Source organism: Canis aureus, chromosome 16 (genome assembly GCF_053574225.1).
Source record: "Canis aureus isolate CA01 chromosome 16, VMU_Caureus_v.1.0, whole genome shotgun sequence".
Lineage (NCBI taxonomy): Eukaryota > Metazoa > Chordata > Mammalia > Carnivora > Canidae > Canis > Canis aureus.
In genome coordinates, this window is record NC_135626.1 from 24,195,537 (window position 1) to 24,219,995 (window position 24,459).

Sequence of the window (24,459 nt, forward strand, 5' to 3'; positions counted from 1 at the left end):
ATGTTCCATGTGCATTTGAATGAATGTGTATTCTGTTTTTGGATGGAATGTTATTTATACATACAGACACATACACACACATATACACACACATCTATTAGGTCCATCTGGTGTAATATGTCATTCAAAGCCACTGTTTCTTTTTTTTTTTTTTTAAGATTTTATTTATTTATTCATAGAGACACAGAGGGAGAGAGAGAGAGGGAGGCAGAGACACAGGCAGAGGGAGAAGCAGGCTCCATGCAGGGAGCCTGACGTGGGACTCGATCTGGGGTCTCCAGGATCACACCCCGGGCTGAAGGCGGTGCTAAACTGCTGCGCCACGGGGGCTGCCCACAGCCACTGTTTCTTTGTTGATTTTTTGTCTGGGTTATCTGCCCATTGATATAAGTGGAGTATTGAAGTCCCCTGCTATTATTGTATTATTATATTACTGTCATTTTCTCCCTTTATATTGGTTACTATTTATTTTACGTATTTAGGTGCCCCGATGTTGAGTGTGTAGATATTTGATACCACTATATTCTCTTGTTGGATTGATCTCTTTATCATTATATAATGCCTTGTGTCGTGTTACAGTCTTTGTTTTAAAGTTTTTCTTGCTACCCCAGATTTCTTTTATTTCCATTTGCATGTAATATCTTTTTTCCATCTCTTCACTTTCAGTCTGTATATCTTTAGACCTGAAGAGAGTCTCTTTTAAGCAGCATATAGGTAGTCTTGTCTTTATCCATTCATCCAGCCTATGTCTTTTGATTGGAGCATTTAGTCCATTTATGTTTAAAGTAATTATTGATAGATATGTACTTACTGCCATTTTGTGGATTGTTTTCTGGATGTTTTGTAGTTCTTCTCTGTTACTTTCTTCTCTTACTCTCTTCCTTTGTTATTTGGTAACTTTCTTTAGTGTTATATTTGTATCCTTTCCTCTTTATTTTCTGTGTATCTATTATAGGCGTTCGGGGGCAGCCCAGGTGGCTCAGCGGTTTAGCGCATGCCTTCAACCCAGGACCTGATGATCAAGTCCCGGGATTGAGTCCCGCGTCGGGCTCCCTGCATGGAGCCTGCTTCTCCCTCTGCCTGTGTCTCTGCCTCTCGCTGTGTCTCTCATGAATAAATAAATAAATAATCTTAAAAAAAAAAAAAGAAAAAAGTCTATAATAGGTATTCGGTTTGTGGTCACTATGAGGTTCATATATGACATCCTGTGTATAAAGAGCCTATTTTAAGTTGATGTTTGCTTAAGTTCAAGCAGGTTCTAAAAGCGTTACATTTTTACTGCACTACCTACATTTTATATTTTTTGTGTCATATATATTTTTAAGATTTTATTTATCTATTCATGAGAGACACAGAGAGAGAGAGAGAGAGAGAGAAAGAGGCAGAGACACAGGGAGAGGGAGAAGCAGACTCCACGCAGGGAGCCCAATGCGGGACTCAATCCCAGGACTCCAGGATCACTCCAGATCACGCTCACGCCCTGGGCCGAAGGCAGGCGCCAAACCACTGAGCCACCCAGAGATTCCCCAATTCATGTCATATTTTTACATCTTACTATTTTGTGTATCTTTTGATAATTATTATAGATCTAGATGATTTTTACTACTTTTGTCTTTTAACCTTCATACTATGTATCCACCACCTTTACTATATGTTTACCCTTACCAGTTAGATTTTTTTCTTTCATAATTTTCTTATTTCTAGTTATGCCCTTTTCTTTTTCATTTAAAGAAGTCCCTTTAATATTTCTTATTAAGGCCTGCTTGGTGATGATGAACTCCTTTAGCTTTTGCTTGTCTGAGAAACCCCTTATCTCTCCTATTCTGAGTGATAACCTTGCTAGGTGGACTATTCTTAGTTTTAAGGTCTTGACTTTCAGCACTTTGAATATATCATGCCATTCACTTCTGACCTGTAAAGTTTATGCTAAAAAATCAGCTCATAGTCTTATGAGGGTTCCCTGGTACATAATAAGTTTTTCTCTTGCTTTCCTTAAGATTCCCTCTTTATTGACACTGTGATCATAAAATATCTTGGTGTGGGTCTCTTTGGGTTCATCTTATTTAGGAATGTTTGTGTTTCCTGGACTTGGATGTCTGCTTCCTTCCCCAGCTTAGGGAAGTTTTCAGCCATTATTTCTTCAAATAGGTTTTCTGTTCCTTTCCTTTTCTCCTCTCCTTCTGTGACTGCTATAATGCAAATGTTGGTATACTTGACATGGTCCCAGAAGTCCCTTTAACTATCCTTATTTTTTCATTCTTTTTTTCTTTTTGCTGTTCTCGTTGTATGGGTTCCATTACTCTTATCTTCCACATTGCTGATCCATTCTTCTGCATTATCTAATCTGCTATTGATTCTCTCTGGTGTATTTTTCATTTCAGTTTTTATATTCTTCTGATTTGTTCTTTTTTATGTTCTCTCTTAATGTTCTTATTGTGTTCTTCCATTCTTTTCATGAGTTTAGTGAGCTTCTTTATGATCATTATTTTGCACTCTTTATTAGTAGATTGCTTATTTCCTTTTCATTTCATTCTTTTCCTCAGATTTTTGTCTTATTCTTTCATTTGTTTCACTTAATCTCTTCTCTCCTCATTTTACTTAACTCTCTGTGTTTATTTTTGTGTATTAGGTAGATGACTTCTATTTCCTGGTCTTAAAGAAATGTCTTTATAGAGAGAGTGTCCTGTGGGGTCAGTAGCACAAAACCACCTGTTCATTCAATCTAAGTACCCCTCTGGGGTATCCTCATATATGGATGCATGGGCTACACGCACCTTCCTGTTGAGGCTGGGCCACAGTTAGTGTGTGCAGCTGGCCCCTCAAGGCAAGGAACATTGGAAGAGAGGAGCACTGTTGTTGGCAGAGGCTACCCCCTGGGTGTGGGGATTAAAGGGGACACTGGGAATGTGGTAAGTAGTGCTAGCACAGGAGATGGAGAGTGTCAAAACTGTCTCTTACACCACCAGGCCAACTAGGTAGGGGTAGGAGGTAGAGAAAATGATGCCTGCTGACACTTTCTTCCCTGGAGAATGTTCCAACAGATCTCTGTCCCTCTAGCACATGTCCTAAAATTACTCAGTGAATCTCCTTCATGTGTAACCCCATACTTTTCAAACTACTGCTTTTGTACTGGGATTTGGAGGGAGTAAAATTGTATGTACCCTTTAAGTACAGTCTCATTTTCCTGCTGCCCTTCTGGACATCAGCCCTACTTGTTTTCAAAGCCAGATGTTGGGGATCCCTGGGTGGCTCAGCGGTTAAGTGCCTGCCTTCTGCCCAGGGCATGATTCTGAAGTCCTGGGATTGAGTCCCGTATCAGGCTCCCTGCATGGAGCCTGCTTCTCCCTCTCCCTGTGTCTCTGCCTCTCTCTCTCTCTCTCTCTCTCTGTGTGTGTGTCTCTCATGAGTAAATAAATAAAATCTTTAAAAAAAAATCAAAGCCAGGTGTTATGGGGGCTCTACTTCCTGGTGCAGGTTGCCTGAGCTAGGGAGCCCAGTGTAGGGTCTGGACCCCTCATTCCTCAAGGAGAGCCTCTACAGTTATGATAATCCTCCCACTCGTGGGTCACCATGCCAGGGGTATGGGTCCTGACTAGACCACATCTTGCCTTGCATACCCATCTTGATGTGGCTTTTTCTTCATGTTCTGAGTTGTGTAAAATATTTTCTGCTAGTCTTTAGTTCATTTTCAGAGATAGTTTTTCTATATGTAGTTGTGGTTCTGGTTTGTTCATGGGAAGTGAGCTCAGGATCTTCCTGCTCCACCATCCTGATTCTCCCTCCTAGAGAGAAACCTTCGGGGTGATTTGGATGATGGTTTTATGACTTATATATATTTGTCACAATTCATAGAATTCTGAACCTAAAAATGAATGATTTGCTATATGTAAATTATACCTCAGTAAACTAGATTTTTTTTTTTAATTTCCATATTTGGAAGCAATTCATTGTCAGTACATTCAAATCTGTAGCTAAATGAGCAGTTGTCGGATCCCTGAGGTAAGTGATTCCTTTTTGGCAGTTTTCACTCTGGAAGCTTATGCCTTTTCTCAGACATTTGACAAGTAAACTGTCCTGTGGCTCTTCTCTACCCCCATTGCATTAGAAATGCGTTTCTGTCCCTTGCCCGGTCCACCCTCAAATCCTTGTCATCAGTCTGCCATCTAACTCATTCCTCTGTTTGCCCCACCCCTTAGTAAGCAGATGTCTTGCAGTATTTTTGTGCCTTGTATCTGAGTCTCTCCTTGGTTAAGTATCTTCTCCCAATGCTGGATGCCCAATCCCTGTGCTCCCAATTTACCCATCAACAGACCTGATCATTTCCTAATACTGTGGTGTGGAGAGAGGTTTTGGGGCTTGCAGTGGATGGTCTTGAATCTAACTGTGGCTCAGGTCAGAAACTTTCCCGTCCTGTGTCAGCAGTAGGTCACTGTGTCCTTTCTCTACCCCTAATCCTAGACTACCAGCTACCAACCAGCATTCCAGTTTGCCAGTGACAAGTGGCAATGAAGAGGCGAGGGGAAGTTGTAAACCTGAGTCTGTGTATCAAGAGGCTATGTTTTGGGAACCTCCAAATATTCTTGGTTGCATAGGCACCAGTTCTGTCTCCCTAGAGATTTAATTCCATTCACCCTTGGATATATTCCTGGAGAAACATTTACACAGTAATATGTGCTGCACCACTTAAAATTGTTAATTGGAGATTGAATTACTTGTCAGCTTTTAAAAATGTAGTCCTCTCAGGTCAGGGAGGAGGGTGTTAGCAGCCTGAGTAGATGAGCTATTGCATTTTTTTTCCCTTCCTCTTTTCTCCCCCACTCCCTTTTCCTCCCTCTCATTCTTCATTTCTTTTGTCCCTATCTTACTGCCTTTTTCCTTCCCTCACTTAATTTTTTTTCATGTCTGTCTCTTTCTGCCTTAGCCAAACCTTTATCAATAACCTAACAGATCCAGAGTGACTTTAATCTAGAATCATGAACGACGTCCACTAATGATGATTGCTTGGGAAATGTACAAAACCTCTCTTCAAATCCTCTTGAGAATGGAAATATCCTAATGAGAGGGAGGATGGCAGGAGGGACTCCGTTCATGTAGCCTAAATTCTTAGACGCAAGAGGAATTTTATACTTCCAGCTTCTTTAAATAGAAAATTACCCTGACTCAAGAATTGTTTAGGGGGAAAGATTGGCTAAAGGGGGGGAAAGCAGCAGTAGATTTCATTTTTTATTCCATCGATATGCATCATTATTTTTCACATCTTCAGCACATGATTGCAAATATTTGCCTATAAGTCTAAAGACCCCCGACATAATGTGTATACTCAGGACAAAGGCAGTTTTTTAAAAAATTGAGCTAAGTTGCATCTATGAAACTCAGAAATCTCAATGCCTATGCTGACAAATATCCTGACAAGTAAATACTATACTCATTTGGTATTACATAGTGATTTCATTTGCACAAAACCTCACAATGCTCTGCCACTTCAGTCAAACGTCTGGAGCACTGGGGAAAGGAAGAACGTGTTTATCTTGATCTCCAAAAAGGGATTTAAGGGAGAGAGCAGGCGGTATATTAGACTGTTTTCATTGCCTGTCAGCTGCGGTAAACCTGAGCTGTCTGCGGTGTCTCTAGATAAGCCACAACAGCAGCAGAGGCCTTAGCATGTATGTATGACTACATTCATTTGTACTTTATGTATCTCAAAATTTCTAAAGGCTGTGTAGCATCTTCAGTGGAGCCTTTAACAATTGTGTGTCTGCTAATCACTGGCTTTTATGTGGTACCCTTCCTGCTTTGGTCTGCCAGCTGCAATGAATGAAGTGCTGGATGAGGCTTAAGTTTATATTAAGTGGATGAAGATCCTCCTTCCTGGCAGAGACAGCCCTTGTTCAGTTCTGTGGTGTGGGCACTCTTCAGCAGAGGACCCTGAGGTGGTGTCTGTTCGTAATATCTTATAGTACTGCTTTTCCACCTAAGCCTGCGGGGCCTCAGGAGCTACCTCTGTTTGAATGGCCTCTGTGTTTAAATATGGTTATTGATGCTTGTTGGGAAGCTAAATTAAATGTTTGCATCACACAGTAGACCATGTGAGAAAAGTAATTTGGGAACATGGAAAATGGCTAGGAACTCAACTGGCACCAAAATGCGTATGTTGGAGTTGAAAAAACATGAATAAAGCTCACCTACTTTATGAAAATACTATGTTAGTGAAGGTTGTTTACCCCAAATTTTTCTGTGAAAAGATGGTAGGGCAACACGAAAGAATAAAGCAGTGGTACTGTCTAGGTGGGCTTTTTTCTTTGCCTTTCTAGATGCTGATCATTTCAGCATGATCATTTCAGAGTTAGGCAGAATGGATTTCGTCCTAGCTCAGATTCTGCTTCTTTGGTTGCAGCTTTTGTTGTGAAGTATTCTAAAATCATTAAAACCACTTGAGTCAGCAACGACCCCTATAAATCAGGAGCTATTGTGTGCGCCCTCATTCTACTGGTGCATGCTCCAAACATACGGTCATTGAAGATGAACTGGAGGGTACTGCTCTCTCTTCACCGATTGTAAAGTAGCTATGATTGTTAGCATTTGTTTGTGATTAGTGAAGCAGGTTTTATTTCTGTGTGTCCTTTCCTCCCCACACCCACCCCCTAAGGCCAGTCACAGCCATTTGGATACCCTGTTAGTCTAGCCTATAATTTTTCCTTTAATTCCCAAAGCAAATGAATTTTCTCACATGACAAACATTTCTTTAGTCTGATAGTGTCCTTGGTTGCAGTAAGCCCTGGTTAGGTTTCTTTCTGAATCCAGTGTACAAATACTGCCTTTTCAGAACAATGCCAAAGTGTCAAAAGCTGAGTTTTGCTTATAAAGGGATGACATGCTAGGTGATTAAACTCTTGCTCCAAGTTTGTCTCCCATTAATTTATAGGAATATGGGGTGGAATGGGCAAGTGGCAGAGCCTCTGAGAGTAGTCCCAGTCCTGGATTCCCTTCCCTTTTTTTTTTTAAAGATTATTTATTTATTCATGAGAGACAGAGATTGAGAGAGAGAGGCAGAGACACAGGCAGAGGAAGAAGCAGGTTCCACGCAGGGAGCCCGACGTGGAACTCGATCCCGGATCTCCAGGATCGTACCCTGGGCTGAAAGCAGTGCTAAACCGCTGAGCCACCTGGGCTGCCCTCTCTTCCCTTTTGAAATGAGGGACAAGGATGTGTCAGGAAGATGTGTGTGGACAGCTGAGCAGTTCTTGGTCTGCTTTGTTCCCTTTTGCCAAGATTGGTCCTTCTTCAGTCCGCTACTAATTTTGGAGGGGCGTGAGGTTCTAAGCAGGTGGACATTATCAAGTACTAGAAATAGTGTTTCATAGGAAAGAAAGCTGTCTTTCTGAGTAGGAAATGGTGCCAGCTCTCTTCTAGGCAGCAAGAGTTCTTGGCTCCTGACATAGATTGTGAATATCAGATATTCAGGGTCAGTGCAGTGTCTCCTTTTTATTTCATTTCCCCCTTTCCAATTTTATTTTAATAATTAAAAATACTGCTGATCATACTGAATGACTTCTGGCAGAGAGGCGGTCTGTCCCAGAAGGACCAGTTGTGGGCCATCGGGTTTATGACGTCCATAAAACCAGAGCCAGATCGGAGCATGGCCTCCCTGAGTGACAGGATTTTTGCTTCCACCAGGGTCCCCCATCAACTGACTGCTTTGGATATTTGTTTTGGGTTGGTTTTTTGTTCTGTTTTGTTTCCTGATGCATGTGTGACTCTACATGTGTGCACACATTTAAAGATATAAATGAAACAGGTATGTAATGCCCTCTGCCTGTTAGAAAGACTAAAGCCATCAAGATAACAAACGGCATGTATTTGCTAGAATGTCAAAGTTATGAGTTTATTTTGTAATGATGTGCTCCTGCCTTCATGAGGTAAACTGGCCGTGGCGGAGGTGTTATTAGTAATATGGACTCAGTGGAGCAGAAAGCTGAGTGACCGAGAGATCAGTGTATCAGTCAGAGAGAGGGCAAATGGAAAGAGACAGCAGGAGAATGAGAAAGGAGCCACAGTGCCTGGGCTGAGATTAAAGACACACTGTGAGAGGAGGAGGGGGAGCCCAGTGGTCACATACAGTCTCCCCTCTTCCTGGGGCTCCTTCAGAGGAGTTGCCAGCATGTCTCTCAGCTCAGGGCTGTCTGCAAAGACTGGTTCTCTGGACTTCCTTACCAAGGGAAGCAGTTTTTCTTTCCATATCCTTTTCAGAAGAGTCTCTTCGTCCCTTCCAGCTGAAGTTAAGTGGAATGGAGGCCAGTTGGGTCATACGGAGGTGATTACTTTGGTCACCAATGTCCTCATCCTTTGCAGGGACCTGATGTGGGGGGGCTGGCCCAGCATGGAGAGCTCCTAACAAGAAGGAGCAAAATGGGAACATGCAAGAAGAATTTGCTGGCTTTCTATTTATTAGATTCATCCCAGAGACTGAAAATGAATAAAAGTTACTAAGGAAGAAAATTTGTGTTGTGATTATTTTCTGGAGGAGGAGGGGAGAGGGAAAAGAAAAGGTAAAACACAATAAGCGCTCTACAACTGTTTAGAGCTCTCCAGGGCTACCCTAGATGACGGGCAATTACTACACACTCAGCAGTGTGCAGTAGTCAGTGATCAGGCTGCCTGGCTTCCATTGCTGGGTCAGAAAATGTCCCTCCCTGAAAGAAATTATTAACCGGTCTTCTAGGGAAAAAGAAACCCTACAATTTCCAAGTCCACGAATATTCTTTCTTCCTATTTTTTCTTCTTCTTTAAAGGAAACTGTGGTTTCCAAACACAGGTGCTTTTCAACCTCACATGGGTTAAACTCCTCCAGGGACACACCAGGGATAGAGGTGCTCTGTATTCTCTGGAACCTTGGCAGAGAAGGACAGAGGAGAGACAAGCTTGGGTATAAATCACTGCCCTCCACTCCGCACACAAAGACGACTTTAGGCTCAAGGGTTCATGTATGTATCATGAGTTGCTTCAGGATTTTGCCAGCCTTAGGGCTTGTGTGTGGGGCTTTAAAAATCAATTGTAAGGGGAAAAGTAATCCTTTAAAAAAATTCAGGGACCCAAACCTCACAGCTTTTCTTTAAGTGAGACTTGTCATTAAAGATTGTCAGAAGACCGGCATGTTACCTCTTTGTGTATCTATGCAGTAACCCTGCTGGCCTGCAGACGCTGGGGTTGCCTGTACTTCCGGGTCTCAACCTCACCCTCGCACCCCCACCATAGTTCTAGCAGAGTTGAAGTATGCTAACACCTGTCTGTGGCAGCTAGGAGAGAGAGGGAGAGGCTTGCTGGTTTTTAAATTGTAACGGTATCTATGATTGTTCAAAAGCCTCTTTGATTTTCTAAGCTTTCTTTTGAAGACAGAGGTCCAGAGAGTCCTTCAGAACAACTCAGAGGCTGGAATCTGTGTCTTGTGGAGAAAAGAACCCATTTTAGTGAGAATCACAAAATAGATGTTGCCTTTATTTCCATCCAGATGAATGTCTTCTCTTGCTTGTTTCTCTAGGTCCTTGGGCGGGAAGTATACACCTCCAATAACCAGCTCGGGGGCATCCAGATCATGCACAACAATGGGGTGACCCACAGCATTGTTTGTGATGACTTTGAAGGGGTTTTCACTGTCCTGCACTGGCTATCCTACATGCCTAAGGTGAGCCTTTCCCACCCAGCAGACACAGCCCACAGAACCTGGCCTTCCCACAACTCACACAGCCTCTGTGTTTGAGATCTCCTCTTTATGGTGGAGAAACTATTTTATGAAATATTCCACTGAAAGGTAGTGGTTTCTCTTTCCTACAGCCATCTGCAGGAAAGGCTTCTACCTTTAAAATGCCTTTGGATATCATTTGTTAGACCCCTTTCTGATGTTTTCCCAAACACAGAAGCCTTCATGGCTTATCTGGGCTCAGATCACTCTGGGTTTTCTCCTTTGTAATAGCAATCCACCTCTTCCACTCCCCTTAACCCCCTGGGAAGCTTCCCATAAAGCATGGGTACACTGAAATCAGGAGTCAGAATGTACCACTTTTTGCCAGGCTCCTACGTGAGACTTGAGACCTGTTCTCAGGGCTTGGCATATAGTTGTGATGCCTGTAGCTGATGACTGGGACAGATGGATATGATTCTGTATTTGGTCCCTGTTGTCTTTGTAATGATCGTGGCTGAGTTGGGACTCTGGTCCTGCTGTTCTCTGATTGCTGTGCTTTCTTCCCGTATACCTTTCAGAATGTGCGCAGTTTAGTTCCTCTCCTGAACTCCAAGGATCCTATAGATAGAATCATCGAGTTTGTTCCCACGAAGGCCCCATACGATCCTCGATGGATGCTAGCAGGCCGCCCTCACCCAAGTAGGTATATATTTGAGGGTCCTTTGGTACCCTGGCCCTCAGGCTGTCAGTCTTCCTTTTAATCACTAACCAAGGGGATCCCTGGGTGGCACAGCAGTTTAGCGCCTGCCTTTGGCCCAGGGCGCGATCCTGGAGACCCGGGATCGAATCCCACGTCGGGCTCCCGGTGCATGGAGCCTGCTTCTCCCTCTGCCTATGTCTCTGCGTCTCTCTCTCTCTCTCTCACTGTGTGCCTATCATAAATAAATAAAATTAAAAAAAATTAAATCACTAACCAATTCTTGCACAACAGTATATGACAAAACAGAGCTACTAAAGTAGCTCTTGAAATGAGACAAATTTTTAAAACAGCTCTCTGAAGATCAAGGTGGAAATTCCTTCAAGAACAGATGAGAACCAAATGAAATTAGGTGTACAAGTCAGTCACTGAGGCACAAGCAGGGCAGTCACTAATACATTTCTTCTGTTAATTGTTTTTAAAGCCCTTGTTACTTAATTGGCTCAAAGACTTTAAAATGGGTAAATCTAAGCAATAAAATCATAGAACCTTTGACTGTCTAGTCTCTCTGTAAACAGAGACTAATCAGATCAGCTTTAGAAAAATTATTTGACCCTTCAGCATAGAACATTACTACACTCTTCTTGGCAAGCTATTTCCGAGCATCCACTCTCCATATACCCTTCTTTTCTTACGATATTGACAAAAGTACTGGTACTTGCTCTAGTTATTAACATAAGATTACTTTGTAAAGTCATTATTCACATAGAGATTGTCCAGAACTGTTAATTTTATAAAGATTATACAATGAGAACACACCCTCTCCCTCCATGCTTATCTAATATATCGCTCTGTCTTATGGCTGATTTTATCTATCTTTTAAACAAAAACAAAACAAAAAAAAAGTGATGGCTCCAGGTAAGATGAATGTAAATGTATATTTTTGCTTGTCGGTACATTAGACTGTTTTAACAAACCTTACTTATCAGGTAGTTCTTTTGTGAAGCCCCAAATCCCCCTGCTCCATTTTTTTTTCCCCTGCTCCATTTTGAATCCGTATTTTTTTTTTCAGGTTGAGAAAGTGTTTGTTCTTTTTTGCATGTTTATTGCAACTATTTCAGAGAAAGCTGTATCTAAAAGAAGAATAGACTGCAGAAGATAATTCATTAAATTTAAGAGTTACTGTGATTTTGTTGAAAGAAAAAAGAGGTCTGCATAAGGAAGACTTAAACATTCATAGGTACCCACTCTGAGCTAGGTGGGACTGCATAGCACTTCCATATACATTATCTTATTTGGGCTACTACTTCTCAGAGATAAAAAGAGATTACCACTTTACAAGCTCAGAGAAGTTAAGTGATTTGTGCAAGGTCACACAGCTATTACTTAGGAATTGGGGCTTAATCTGCAGACCAAGTATAGATAATATAGAAAAATCACCAGAGGAATTTTAATTTAAAATTTTACCTGTTGTCTTCAATGCCTTTTCTTGTTGCTCTTAATAAAACTAGTTTTTCTTACATAGCCAGAAAAATCACCATAGTAATCTCCCTACCTCTCATTTGTATGCCATGATTTTGATAAGAACTGTGAACCTAAGATACCTGTCAGCCTTAAAATCTAGGACTTTTCTGGGAGAATTCAGAACAAGACTCCATGAGTCTTCTCCTGGGAATCATGTAGGGGAGGGTGGGGTGGGGGAGCGGTGTGTGCATCTTAGCTGATTTCTGAGTCCTACATCTAAACTGAATACAATCTGCTTTCTGGGGGGTAGGAGGGTGAAGTTCACCTACACCAGCCTTAGCCTACCGATGAGCCCCTTGCCCCTGATCAACATACAAGGCAGTATTTAAAGAAGAAAATCTTTACATTTTGATGAACTTTGTTGTTCCAAACCATTGTTATTGAAGTAAGAATCCTAAAATGATCCTCGCGTATGAAGTTAAAATTTCAGTATCCTGAAGCACTTAGAAGTTTGATTTAGAACCTTCATCAAAATTTGAACTCTCTTTCATGGGATGAACAGATGTGTGTGTATGTAGGTGGGCATTATCCTGGCCATTATTAATGAGATCCACAGAATAAAATGAAATTTGTGATAAACTAAGTTTTCTGGTTTTTGGGTAATATTTTTTCATCGACTCCCTAGTAATTCATCCTGCTGTCTATGTGCAGCTAACACTCGCTCCCAAATCGAGTGACTTCAGATTTTAATTTAGTGGAAGCGTTAAAGAAAGCAGATGATTCCCTGTGATAAGTTAAAGCAGATATCTTCTAGGTGAAAAGTTAAAGTCATTTATTAGAGGAGATAGTGCTGTGATATTCTTCAAACTGACGCCCAACACGAGACCAGAATCTAAACGATCGGCTTTGGGCTCACGATAGAGAGATAATTTTGAAATGGATGATCACATTTTACACTGGGGCCATAGAGGCAAGGAATGTAGAACACAGTAATTACAAATTTAGTCTTGATAAAACACTCTCCATCCTCTTTAAGTCAGCAGAGGTTAGCTTGCTCGGATCTCTACTTTTAATTGGTTTTGGACTTGGGTTTTTAGGGGGCGGAGGGCCATGTTCAAATTAGAAGGATCACTGAGAAACTGTGAGCTGAGGGGCAAGCTAGGAAACAGTTATTTGCAGAAGCTTTTATGGGGCCTTGGTCAAACACGGATACCTGTGGAACAAAAGTTTTTTTCTTAACCTAAGATGTCGAAAGTTACATGTCTTGCCAGTGAAGGAAATTCTGTGTGCAGGGGAGGTTAATGACATTAAGTATGTGCATCTTAACCATTATATTTTTGCTATGTGTTGAGTATATGGGTATAGCCCTTTCTTGTAGAAAGATTATACTTCTTCAGCTCTAAGTGAAGTGGATGTATCTTGTTGCTTTTCTAGCAGAGAAGCCAAGTCCCTTTTCTTTTCCCCAAATTTGGGTCCTCATCTGATCATTAATACTTATCATTGGCTGTCTTCAGCTTTCCATTAAAAAAAAGTCAGTGGAATCAAACAAAATTGTAAGCTAAGTTTTAAAATAGAAATAGACATTTTGAAAACACTTTAATGAGTTGGCTGCCTTTTGACAAATGTTTGTAGTGTTTTGAAAAAAGCCAAGTTATTTATTTAAAAGCATGCAAACTCTCTGCTAGCTGAACCCCATCGTTTAACAATAAATGATGCTTTTGTTGATAAATGGTTCTTTTTATGCAGACTAGCAAATGAAATAGGAGATGATGTCTGAAGGCATATGAGCATTCAGTTTCCTAATGCGTGCATCTATTATAATACGGTTAAAAACAACAACAAACTCCCCAAAACAGTCCCCCAAATCCAACCTTAAATTTGCCAGTTCCAGTGCATTTTCAGTGTATTGATGGTCTTTATTCTCTTTTTGTTCTCTTCCTTTCCCTTCTATAGCTCAGAAAGGTCAGTGGCTGAGTGGATTTTTTGACTATGGCTCTTTCTCAGAGATCATGCAACCCTGGGCACAAACTGTGGTGGTTGGCAGAGCCAGGTAAGAGCTCTTTTGTCTTGGAAGCTCTTCTTCCTCCAACTAAAAACAAGAAAGGAAAGGGCCATGGCTGTAGAGGTTTTTACCAATAATACTCCCTGTCTAAACTTTCTAAGAGTATTGGATTATAGTCATGCCCAAGGCAGCATAACTGGAGCCCTGGTTCCCAGTAGTCATTTACTGTGTCACTCCAACGATACGTTTAATCTGAAGTCTGGTTTTGACATTTCCTTTATACAATACTGAAAGAAAAGCTCTTTGAGGGCTGAAAAGCCCGAATACAATAGCCATATCCCACCAGTGACTTTTCCCTTCTCCAAAGACCGACTTCTTTCTGAAGTAGGTGACAAATGAATCAGACTCATCTACCTTGCCATGTAACCCAAAAGATCTATGTAACTTAGAAGAAGTTCCTTCCTAGCATCAAGATTATTTAAGTATAACAAATGCACGATATTGGCTTATCATCAGATTTGAATTGCAAAGAAAAAAGTTTACCTGAAACAGGAATGAGTAAAATAAACTGGAATAGATTTGCAGGGCTACCTATATTTTTCAAATAGGAAATTGAAGTTTCTATTAAATTTTAATACCCACTCTAAGAAGTGCTTCACTCAACAGCAAGCTCTGCACGAAATAATCTGTAGCGCTTTGTATAACGAGCACCTGCCAAGGCTGATCTTAATCTTGTTCCACACTGCAGAGACATGCTGCCCTAGGGACCCACATCTGGAGCTCACCTTCCTCTTGGGGGCAATCAGTTTTCCTTATCTTGGTGAAAAGTGGCACCTGCTCAAGATTCTCAAACATGCCACATTGGGTTGAGATTTAGATTCTAGCTTTGAAAATAATTCTAGGCTTTGTGGTTCTCTCGGTACAGCAGGTCAGCACGTCTCATGCTGCCAATGACAAGGAGCCATCAGATGGCAAATCCAACAGACAGGATCTTCCACTGTGACTCTGAATATGAGTCACGCCTGGAGTCAGCTGAGACTGAAACTCACAGGGGCTAGCTCCCGTTTTCTCTTGCATCTCAGGTCTTCTGCCTCACCACAGACTTCTGGGTCCCAGTGAGAACTATTCTTTGTGCCTACTGGGGAGGGGAATGTGGGAGATGCACTAGAGAGAGAGAGCCCTCCTACCCAGGATTATCAGTTTGTTATTGAGGGTCCTCACATCATACTCAGACCAACTTTTTTGAAAATTTGTCTGTTACCAACTCTGCTTCAGTTTTCCTGTCTGTAAAAAACATGACAGATTTTAAGCCCAGGAAAGCGAAACCTTTGTTAAGGTCTTTAAGATCCTCCCACAGGAAACAAAATAATGCTTTACACTTATGATTGGAAGAAAAGGGATTATTCTGTGAGCAAAATCAGTCAAGCTTGGCTTTAGTTAGCTCTGCCATTGTTTATTGCAACACTCACTCTACTTCTTCCTTTCTTTCCATCTGATGAGTTCTGGGCTTCTTACTCCAAACACATACACACGCTCACAAGTATATAAAACACAAATGGAGCTAGCTTCTTTCAAAAGCAATGGCATTTCAAGAAATAAATATAAATGTATTCTTCTGGGATTGTTACTGTAAGTGCTGCCAAAACTCATCTTTGGTATGTATGTTTGGAATATGTGTGCTATTGGCTGTAAATTGTCTTTTATTATTCCATGGCACCTTGTCCAGGGACACACTATAAAACAAGATGTAGCATCTTCATGTGCTAGCCTGATAAAATTTATATGAAGTATAATAGAAAACAGAAGTTGTTCTGAGCTGTTTTCAAGTTCAATAAATAACTGTAATACTCGGATAAAGATGTTCTTTATTAGGTCACATGGGCCCTAATATATAAGTTATAAGTTACCGATTTAGGGTGGCTTTTGCAATTACAAGTTTCCAGTTGGATTGTTAATCATTGTGAACAGAAATATTTCTAAACCCTCCTGTGTACCTCCTGCTCATTGTCTGGTTATCTAGAGGGCTTTTGATTCTGATTCAGTGCAGGCAAGTGACAAGGGGGTGGGTGGTCCCCACTCAGGCCCCTGTCAGGCCTCTTGTGATGACAAGAATCCATTTCCAGTAGCCAGTGTAACAACCAAAGACCATCCTTCATGGAAAAGTTTGTTATGGAGATGCTGTGGGGAACAAGAGACTATAACCCATCTCAGCCTTGGCCCCAAGGAATGCAACTGAGAAAGTGAAGACTGAATTACATTTTCCAGAGTAAGGACTCACCCTGTACCTGCAGCCACTGCCACTACCTTCCTTTCCCTCACTCTCTCTTTCTTCCTGATTTTTACAAGGAAATCTTTCTGAAGACCAAGTTGGGAGAGTATTATGCAGCACAGATACAAAGGCTTTGAGCTCCTGAAGAGTTTTTTAACTTAACATATATTGGAGATTAAATGCATGCTTTCCATATAGATCACCTATTTCACCAAGAGTAACTACTGCAAGTTATCCCTGTACCCACTGCTATTTTCCAGTGAAAGAGAAAGTTAAGGGCTTGCTTAACCACCTCAGAATCCTTGGCACATATTTTTCATCATCTCCTTAACACAGCTGCATATTCCCCATTCACATGCCCAGTGTAATTTCAGGCACCTCCTACCCTTCAGACCTTCCTGTCTTCACCAAAGAGATGCTCTAGATTAAGCTGAGAAATTTCATTTGGCATCCACAGAGAAATGTGTGTGCATGCATGCAAATGTGCGCACACACACACATCTAGACTATTGAGTCTAACTACTGAGGCTCCCCAAGTACAACCCTTGGTTTGCATTTATCATGTGGTGGAGAACAGGAATGATTCTAAGGGTAGTCTCCCCCTGTGTTTACAAAAATTTATCAACTCCAGAGTTTCCTATTCTACCTCTATAAGAGTCAGATTTCCAACCCTGTTCTCTGTATTTGCAATTTCCAATTCGCACCCCTCCCCTCAATCTTTTGATATGAGGCTAGAAAAGAAATAACTAGCTATACTGTTTTCATACATTGAGTTCTTATTTGGCTCATTTTTTATCAGGCTAGGAGGAATACCTGTGGGAGTAGTTGCTGTAGAAACCCGAACAGTGGAACTAAGTATCCCAGCCGATCCTGCAAACCTGGATTCTGAAGCCAAGGTAGGTAAACCTCGAGTACCCTGAGCTCCTGTGCTTGGAGCTGGGTTTCCCTTCTGCAGAGCCTATAGATACATTGGGAACATTACAAACCACCAATTTTGGAGGGAATGGTAGTCAGCAACATTGAATAATTTCAGACTGTCATGTGCTCACTTTTAAGATGATTGTAAATGGACTACAAGCTAAATTCTACCTGAAAAATTACATAGGCCTTTACATTGGTCTTGTTGATGCTAGAAAACAGTCTGTATTCATTGGGGAGATGGTCTTACAGAAAGGCAGCTGTCCCAGATTCTCTGAACACACACATGAATGAGCTATTACTAGATTTAAGAAGGCTGCAAATGGCAAATGTGAACACCACCACTCATCTTTTCTTTTTCAAGGGTGGGTTATATTTTCACATCCTGACAAGATTCAGAAAATGAGTGTGGGAGAGGCCAGAAGAGGGTACTCAGCCGTGTCACATGTCTATTGACCAACCATGGTACAGAGAAAGCTTGTACAAAGCACAAAGATGAGAGGACTGGAGACTACAGTTGGCTTGTTTTGAGGACTAGTGTAGTTGAGCGACTTAAAGTTGCCTTGAGGAAGCCTAGAATGAGGATTCCCAAGACTGCATTCTGCTTCTAAAGCAGTTAAGAGGGATCCCTGGGTGGCACAGCGGTTTGGCGCCTGCCTTTGGCCCAGGGCGCGATCCTGGAGACCCGGGATCGAATCCCACATCGGGCTCCCAGTGCATGGAGCCTGCTTCTCCCTCTGCCTGTGTCTCTGCCTCTCTCTCTCTCTCTCTGTGACTATCATAAATAAATAAAAATTTTTAAAAAATTAAAGCAGTTAAGATATCCCCCTTCTGACTGAGGAGTGGTGATATAGTCAGGACTTAAATCTTTTTAAGGAGTATTTAACAGAGTCAAAGATCCAGGGCCCTTTCTTCTTTTTTACTTCAAAGATGATCCTCTTGATGAACAACAGTTTTTGTTTGTTTGGTTTGGTTGAATTTTTAAAATAGACAAATAAGACCTTGTTCACCTTACAGAAATTCCCCTTCAAACTCTGTTGTTCATTGTGTCTTCCTTTTTGACTTTCCCCAATAGATAATCCAGCAGGCTGGCCAGGTTTGGTTCCCAGACTCTGCGTTTAAGACCTATCAGGCTATCAAGGACTTCAACCGTGAAGGACTGCCTCTGATGGTCTTTGCCAACTGGAGAGGCTTCTCTGGTGGGATGAAAGGTGATTGGCCGGGCTCTGGGCTGGAGGGGCATAACTGATTCCCCGGAACTTTACAGCACAGGGAGGGAGGGTTTATACTGGGCAGAGCCAATGGGTGTCCTGACAGCCCATCAACCCTAGGCTTCTTGGGGATTATATTTCCTCTGAAATATATCTTCTTAGTTGCAACTTGAGTGGGAAAATATTCTGTGTTTTAAAATTCTGTATAAAATTACAGGTCAGTCTACTAGTGTGATCTAGATGGGCTGTTTTTGTGGATTTAGCTTTCACAGGTGAATGATAGACTGTTCTGATGATCGTGGGGAAATGTGATTGTGCTAGGCTCTGTAATACTGTTCTGGGCATATTCTTTATTGATGCTGTGCTCTAACGCTCTGTCACAACCAAGGTAGATACTGAAATTAGCCTTCACCAGAAGAAAACGAACAAATTCTATACCAGAAGCTGTTCTTTGTGGTAATAAAATTATTAATTTTATTAATATCCAACAATAGCCCTGGGCCTGTGGCTTCAGCATATCAGACCCATTATTACACAGGCTCTGTTCTGTGCTATGGGAATCACTTAGTGATGTAGGCAGCTAGTATCACCATCTACTGAGAATCCTCCCTATGTGGAGCCACCCAGGAGAGCCAAAGGAAACTTGTCCTACCTCTTATAGCAGCAAGGTTCTCTCTCCAATGGCCAGAGAGATTCATGGCCATGCTGAGGCCAGAGACTACTTACCAGGAGGGTGGGTATGCTGGTGAACGTCAATTTCATTCAGTGGGGGAGAACTCCGGATTCTGAAGTAGTAGAATGAGTTAGGGGAATGGAAGGAGAAAGGAGTTAGCAATGCTAGAGGAGAGGAGTTGGCAATGCTGGAGGAGAGTTGGCAATGCTGGAGGAGAGTGATAGGGACATATAAAATGTGAAAGAATAAACCCACAAATGGCTTCGGGCATGAGCATCTCTCAATCTAAAGGAAGAAAAGGCTGAGAAAGTTACCCTTTTATAGATTATCAGCTATGTGCAAAGAGAGATTAGAGCCTTGTGCCAACAACTGTCCCTTAACCTGGCTAGGAAAAGCCCTGAACAGCCAGGCTTCTCTGGCAAAATATAGAAGACCAGAGTGGTTTTTCTTTTATTTTTTTTTAAAGTTGTGAAGTTTCCTTTTGCCCATATTTGCTGGAGAACTCCATATTTTGCACTTTTCTTGAGGGAGACTTGGACTATACATGCAAATTAATGTTTGTATACTTTTATAGACTCTCAGGTGAATTATTTTATGACAAAGAGAATAAATCAGTGGAAATGCTGTGAGATGTTCAAAGTATAGGTTGAGTCAATCCTGCACACTTTTATTGAGTTCCTACGTTCAAGGAACTCTGGCTAGCTACTTCCAAGAAAACAAAACTGAGTCAGAAACAGACATTGCCTCAAGGAGTCAAGAAGAATGTCTTGGACAGAATGATAAAGCCATAAGGTATAAAGTACGAACAAAATACTATGGTGTTCAAAAGATTAGATACTGTACTGAAGTGTTTTTTTCCAGAGGAGGAGCCTGAAAGCCCTTTCATTCATATATATAAGGTTTATTTAGCATCCAATCTCTCTTGATCCCAGATTTCTTGGCCGTAAGAGTTACATTAAGACTTAGAAAATGCAATGCCAGTACTCTTTAGTTACCTCTTCCCAGAGGCCATTGAGAATTCACTCTTGCTGACATTACTTAGGAGTAAGTCAGCCTGGCTCTTTTGTCCTGAGGAGTTGAGAGTTCAGAAATTTGCTACTTGTAGGAAAAGCTTCAACTCTGCTGTATGTTCTGGCTCAGGCCCAGATTGGCTTCTAGCCATGTAACAATAAGAACAACAACAATTAAGATTTGTTGAGCTCCTTTCACCAGAAACCATGCTAACCACTTTACATGCATTATCTTACATAATCATCATAACAAGCACTTCTGAGGGGTAGGCTATATTATTTATCGGCGTTTTATATAAATTGAGACTTCAGTTAAGTAAATTTCCCAAGATCATTTAGCTTAAAAATGACAGAACTGGGAGAGGAGCGCAGATCTGCCTGACTTCCTGTAGCTCAGTTGCCTGAGTTTATAGAGCCTAGGACCAAGCAGCTCCACTAGAACATCCCTAGAATAGACTATAGATTCCTAAGAAAGTTATTAGCCACCTGCCTGCCCTCTGCTTTGAAGTTGTCCTTGGTTATTGTGACAAGAATCTTCAAGAGCTCAGAAAGGAGTTATATATATATTTTTTTTATTGCAGCAAAATATACATAACCTAATATTTATCATTTTAACCATCTGTAAGTGTGTAATTCAGTGGCATTAAATATAGTCACAGTGTTATGTAACCATCAGCACTAAATATACCCCAAACCTTTTCATCATCCCTGACATAAAATCTGTACCCATTAAACAATAATTTCCCTCATCCCCCTTCTTCCCTGCCCCTGGTCAAAAATGAGTTACTGGCTTGAAAGAGACCAGGGCCAGTTCTGCCTTCTAAATTTTGGTGCTGCTGCATTGCATTCACACATCACTTAAGATAAATAAGCTTTGGGGAAGATAGAGATCAGTGTGAACATCGGAGGGGGAAGAACATCGCCTTTCATATTTACATACAGGTCAGGATGTTTTCTACATATTATCTCATGTAAAGGGACCTAAGCTGAGAGTCATTCCATATCCCTTGGGGAGATGTTTGCAGTTTTGGTATCAATACTGGCTGGGGATTATGCAGGGAGGGAAAATAAACAATTATGCCATCCCTCAGTGCACACAAACACACAGCCAGGAGCCGACTGCACTGTGGGTAAAATGACTCCAAAATTGTGTGTAATGAGTAGGAAAAGATTAGAGACAGCTCTTGCTATGCTGAAAATTGACATTAGTGGAGAGAAAAAAAAAAAAACTCTTTACTAGTCAGCCTAGGAGGTCTAATTCGAGCAGTAAAAAATATAAATAAATAAATAAATAAATAAAAGTATGTCAAGATGGTATTGGTGCTTTTTTTCCAATGAGTTCTATCTGGCCGGAAGGCTATTCAGCATAATGCAAAATTAAATTATAAAAACTGGCTGAATATTTAGATGGAAGAGCCATTTGGAAGCAGTTTATTTAGACGAACCGGCAATGACCCACAACAGGGAGACATCAAGCGTGAAATTTACTAGAAATTAGCACCAGGGTCCCAGCCTCAGCATGAATAGCTTGATAGGATGCAAATCCCAGTGATATTAAGCTGCCTCACTGCTGGTGCTACAGGGTCACTCTCAGTTGGCTTTTCATGTTATACTTATTATTTTTTCCTGGGACAGGTTATAAATAACAATAAAAAAACATTTATTGAAAACTTTAACTGGAATGAAAGTCTATATTAAAGTCTCTGAGTACTTGGATGTCGAAATATTGTCAGCCAGCCATAATGAACTGATGAGAGACATTATGTATATGCAGCTTGTGTATGTCTGATGTTTACCTTCAGCCTCTAACAGATAATCTCAGCCCAAGCCAGTAAGATCTGTCCCAGTTTCAAGAGAATGGGGCACTGTGGAAGCACTCTACTACTCTGCCCCCTTGTTTGGTACATGTGGCTGCCACGGTTTATCTATATTGTGTAACAATGAAGGCCCTAGGCAGGGTTGGTGCCTGGATGCTGAGAACACGCTGGAAAGGCCGTATAAGCATATGTAGATGTGCTTTGCTCAGAGTGCTTAGAAAGTGCCAGGCCCCCGCCTCTCCACTGAAGAACCTATCAGTATTTTCCATTCTCGGTTGCTTTTCTCATGGCCTGAGAATTGACAGTCAGCATATGCATAGCTTTAAAAAGTCCTAGACTGATTTCTAGCCTTAAACCCTTGGGAATATACTCTTCCCTGCTACTCTTGGCCGTGCTTTTGTTCTGTCTCAAATATGAAGGAATTTCAGACAAATTTTTGTCAGACCGTTGCCAAGTGCTTCAACCTGCCTTTCAGAATGTGTGGTTTGGGGCTGCTGTGATACAGCCATGAGCATGTTGTTTATGTAGTTTTTTTGTGTGTGTCCCTTTATATTTTAATAGCTTTCGTTGCCTTTTTCAGTGTTTTGATGGTTGGATTGTGGGTCTGTTGGTGTTCCAGGTTAGATGGATGCATTGTTGTGAGTCCCAAGCTTGTCAGCTTTAATGAAGCCTGATACCCCTTTGCTACTCCCAGTCATGGGGCCTGAAGATAACTGCGTGGCAGCCAGGTCCAAGTCCTTCACATAGCTGGTAGTGTGTCATCAGTGCAATTTCTGATTTTTCTGAACATACCCAGGCAAAATTTACAAATATTCAGTCATTTATTCCAGTCTCTTTTCTGGTTTTTATTTTACTCAGCCATTGTATCAGATGCTAGAAAGCAGGTTTCTTCGGCTTCATGCTCTTTTCTCCCAGTAAGAACGATGTCACAGAAAGTGGACTTCAGAGCCCAGAAGATCTGGATTCACATTTTACCTCTGCCATTTATTCACATATTTAACTAAACCTCAGTTTACTCCCCTACAACTTAGATGTAAGAACATGGTTTTCTGATGATTTAAATGATTCATATGTGTGTGTATGTGAGATCATGCTCCCTGGTACACAGTAAAGTAGCCTGTGACGAAAGAGAGAGCTTAAAGTTCATTTCACAAAAGCAAAAAATTACTCAAACATTCAGCCTCATTGCAAACAAACTGCATATACTACAAACTTGAGTTTCTAAAACTTAAATAAGTGGGCATACATCTTAAATAAGGTCCTTCCTTTCTTCCTAGGGGCTGGGTCTGTTACTAAAAAGGGGGTACAGACAGATTTTGATATAGATATAAAATAACAAACAAGTGAGGGAAGAATCTGGAAAACTGTCTTCATTTACCTCTAACTTATTTTTTTTACTCTTTCACATAGGATGACTTTGTGTGCTATTCTCTGTTGTTTTGCTCTTTCCTTTAATCCACCTTCCATTTCTTCTCTCCAGATGATACTGAGGGCCACTCCTTTTCATGACTTGTTCTGAGACTGAAACTGTACTCTTGGCAGCACTGAAAAATGTACTGCTAATTACACAATTATTTTATTATGTAGCACTAGTTGAAATATCCACTAAAGAATTAATTTAGTTAAAATAATTTGAACTGAGCAATTATTTTCATAACTACAGAATTAGCGTAAAGCGCTTAAAGTCCTTTATTCCCTGCTCTTCATACAGCAGTTGTGTAATTAGCAGTAAATTTTTTTTGTCTTTGCTTTCCTCCCAAAGGAATAAATGTCTTTGCTCTGATCATATATGCAGAATATGTGACCATACACATTCCTCATAGAATAGAGAGTTTTTCCAGGAGGAACTTCTGAATTTTTGGAGTTTTTGAAGTTGTCACAGAGCAGTGAGGTCCAGCAATGGAGAGAGGCATATACTTTGCAGTGAACTGTGCTCACTGATGGTGTGTATAGAGAGAGCCATTTTTACTTTGGAGAAGGTGGCAGTTTAATTTGCCAGTAACTACAATGAAAGCAATTTCTATTTGGGTTTGCTCTTAACTTTCTGAAAAATGTTTCTTTGCCTTGGATTTCCAGAATTGATTTATTCCAAATTGAGATCATTGCTTTGATAGGAAAGTTTGAACTCAGTTGAACCTGTTATTTGGTGTTTAGAAAGGATCCATTGTGGTTCCACTGAAGTGCTCATTAAACATCTGGAATCATAAACCTAAAACTTTACCCATGTGTAGACTTCAGGAAGCTAGGAAATGGGAAGAAGTCCATAAGTTGTTGGGAAATAAATAATAACTGATCCTACTTTCCAAGGATTGGCTTTATTTATGCACCAGGGTCCCTTTTCTTCAGCATGCTCCTGGCCTTGGGGGGATTACAAAGTGTGCTCTTCAGCAAAATGAAGAGGTAGCTCTTCTGTTTATATGGCTGTGTGATATTTCCAATAAATACATATGCATTTTAAGTTTTTTCTCTCATGGATGCCCTGATAAAAATGCAACTGTTAATTTGTTTTTCTTTCTTGTGATGTTCTTTCCAAAGTGTGTATGTTCTCATCCACTCATCAGCAGACGTTTATTGAGCACTAACTATGTTCGAGGCACTGGACAAGATGCTGGGGCTACAAGGAGGAAAGACACAGTTTTTGAAGGCTCCATTTCCATTAGCTGCCCATTTTGAGAGTTTATCATATTCTAAGTATCATGAGAAGACTTGAAAAGAGCTTGAA

At 41.0% G+C, this 24,459-nt stretch overlaps 1 protein-coding gene and 1 long non-coding RNA gene across 17 annotated transcripts in view; one reads left to right on the forward strand and one right to left on the reverse strand.

Moving 5' to 3' along the window:
• ACACA (acetyl-CoA carboxylase alpha) overlaps positions 1-24,459 on the forward strand; it is a 283,732-nt gene that overhangs the window by 231,320 nt on the left and 27,953 nt on the right. For all 16 annotated transcript variants that reach the window (XM_077852292.1, XM_077852296.1, XM_077852303.1 and 13 more), the window contains 5 exons: positions 9,536-9,679; positions 10,255-10,375; positions 13,791-13,887; positions 16,908-17,004; positions 18,102-18,237. In XM_077852292.1, coding sequence (XP_077708418.1) covers positions 9,536-9,679; positions 10,255-10,375; positions 13,791-13,887; positions 16,908-17,004; positions 18,102-18,237 — 595 coding nt within the window. The remainder of the gene's footprint in view (positions 1-9,535; positions 9,680-10,254; positions 10,376-13,790; positions 13,888-16,907; positions 17,005-18,101; positions 18,238-24,459) is intronic.
• LOC144286173 (uncharacterized) lies at positions 10,263-18,277 on the reverse strand. The gene is made up of 3 exons (XR_013354244.1): positions 18,037-18,277; positions 13,709-13,926; positions 10,263-10,608 (listed from the first exon to the last, which is right to left on the reverse strand). It is a non-coding gene; the product is annotated as an uncharacterized LOC144286173 (long non-coding RNA).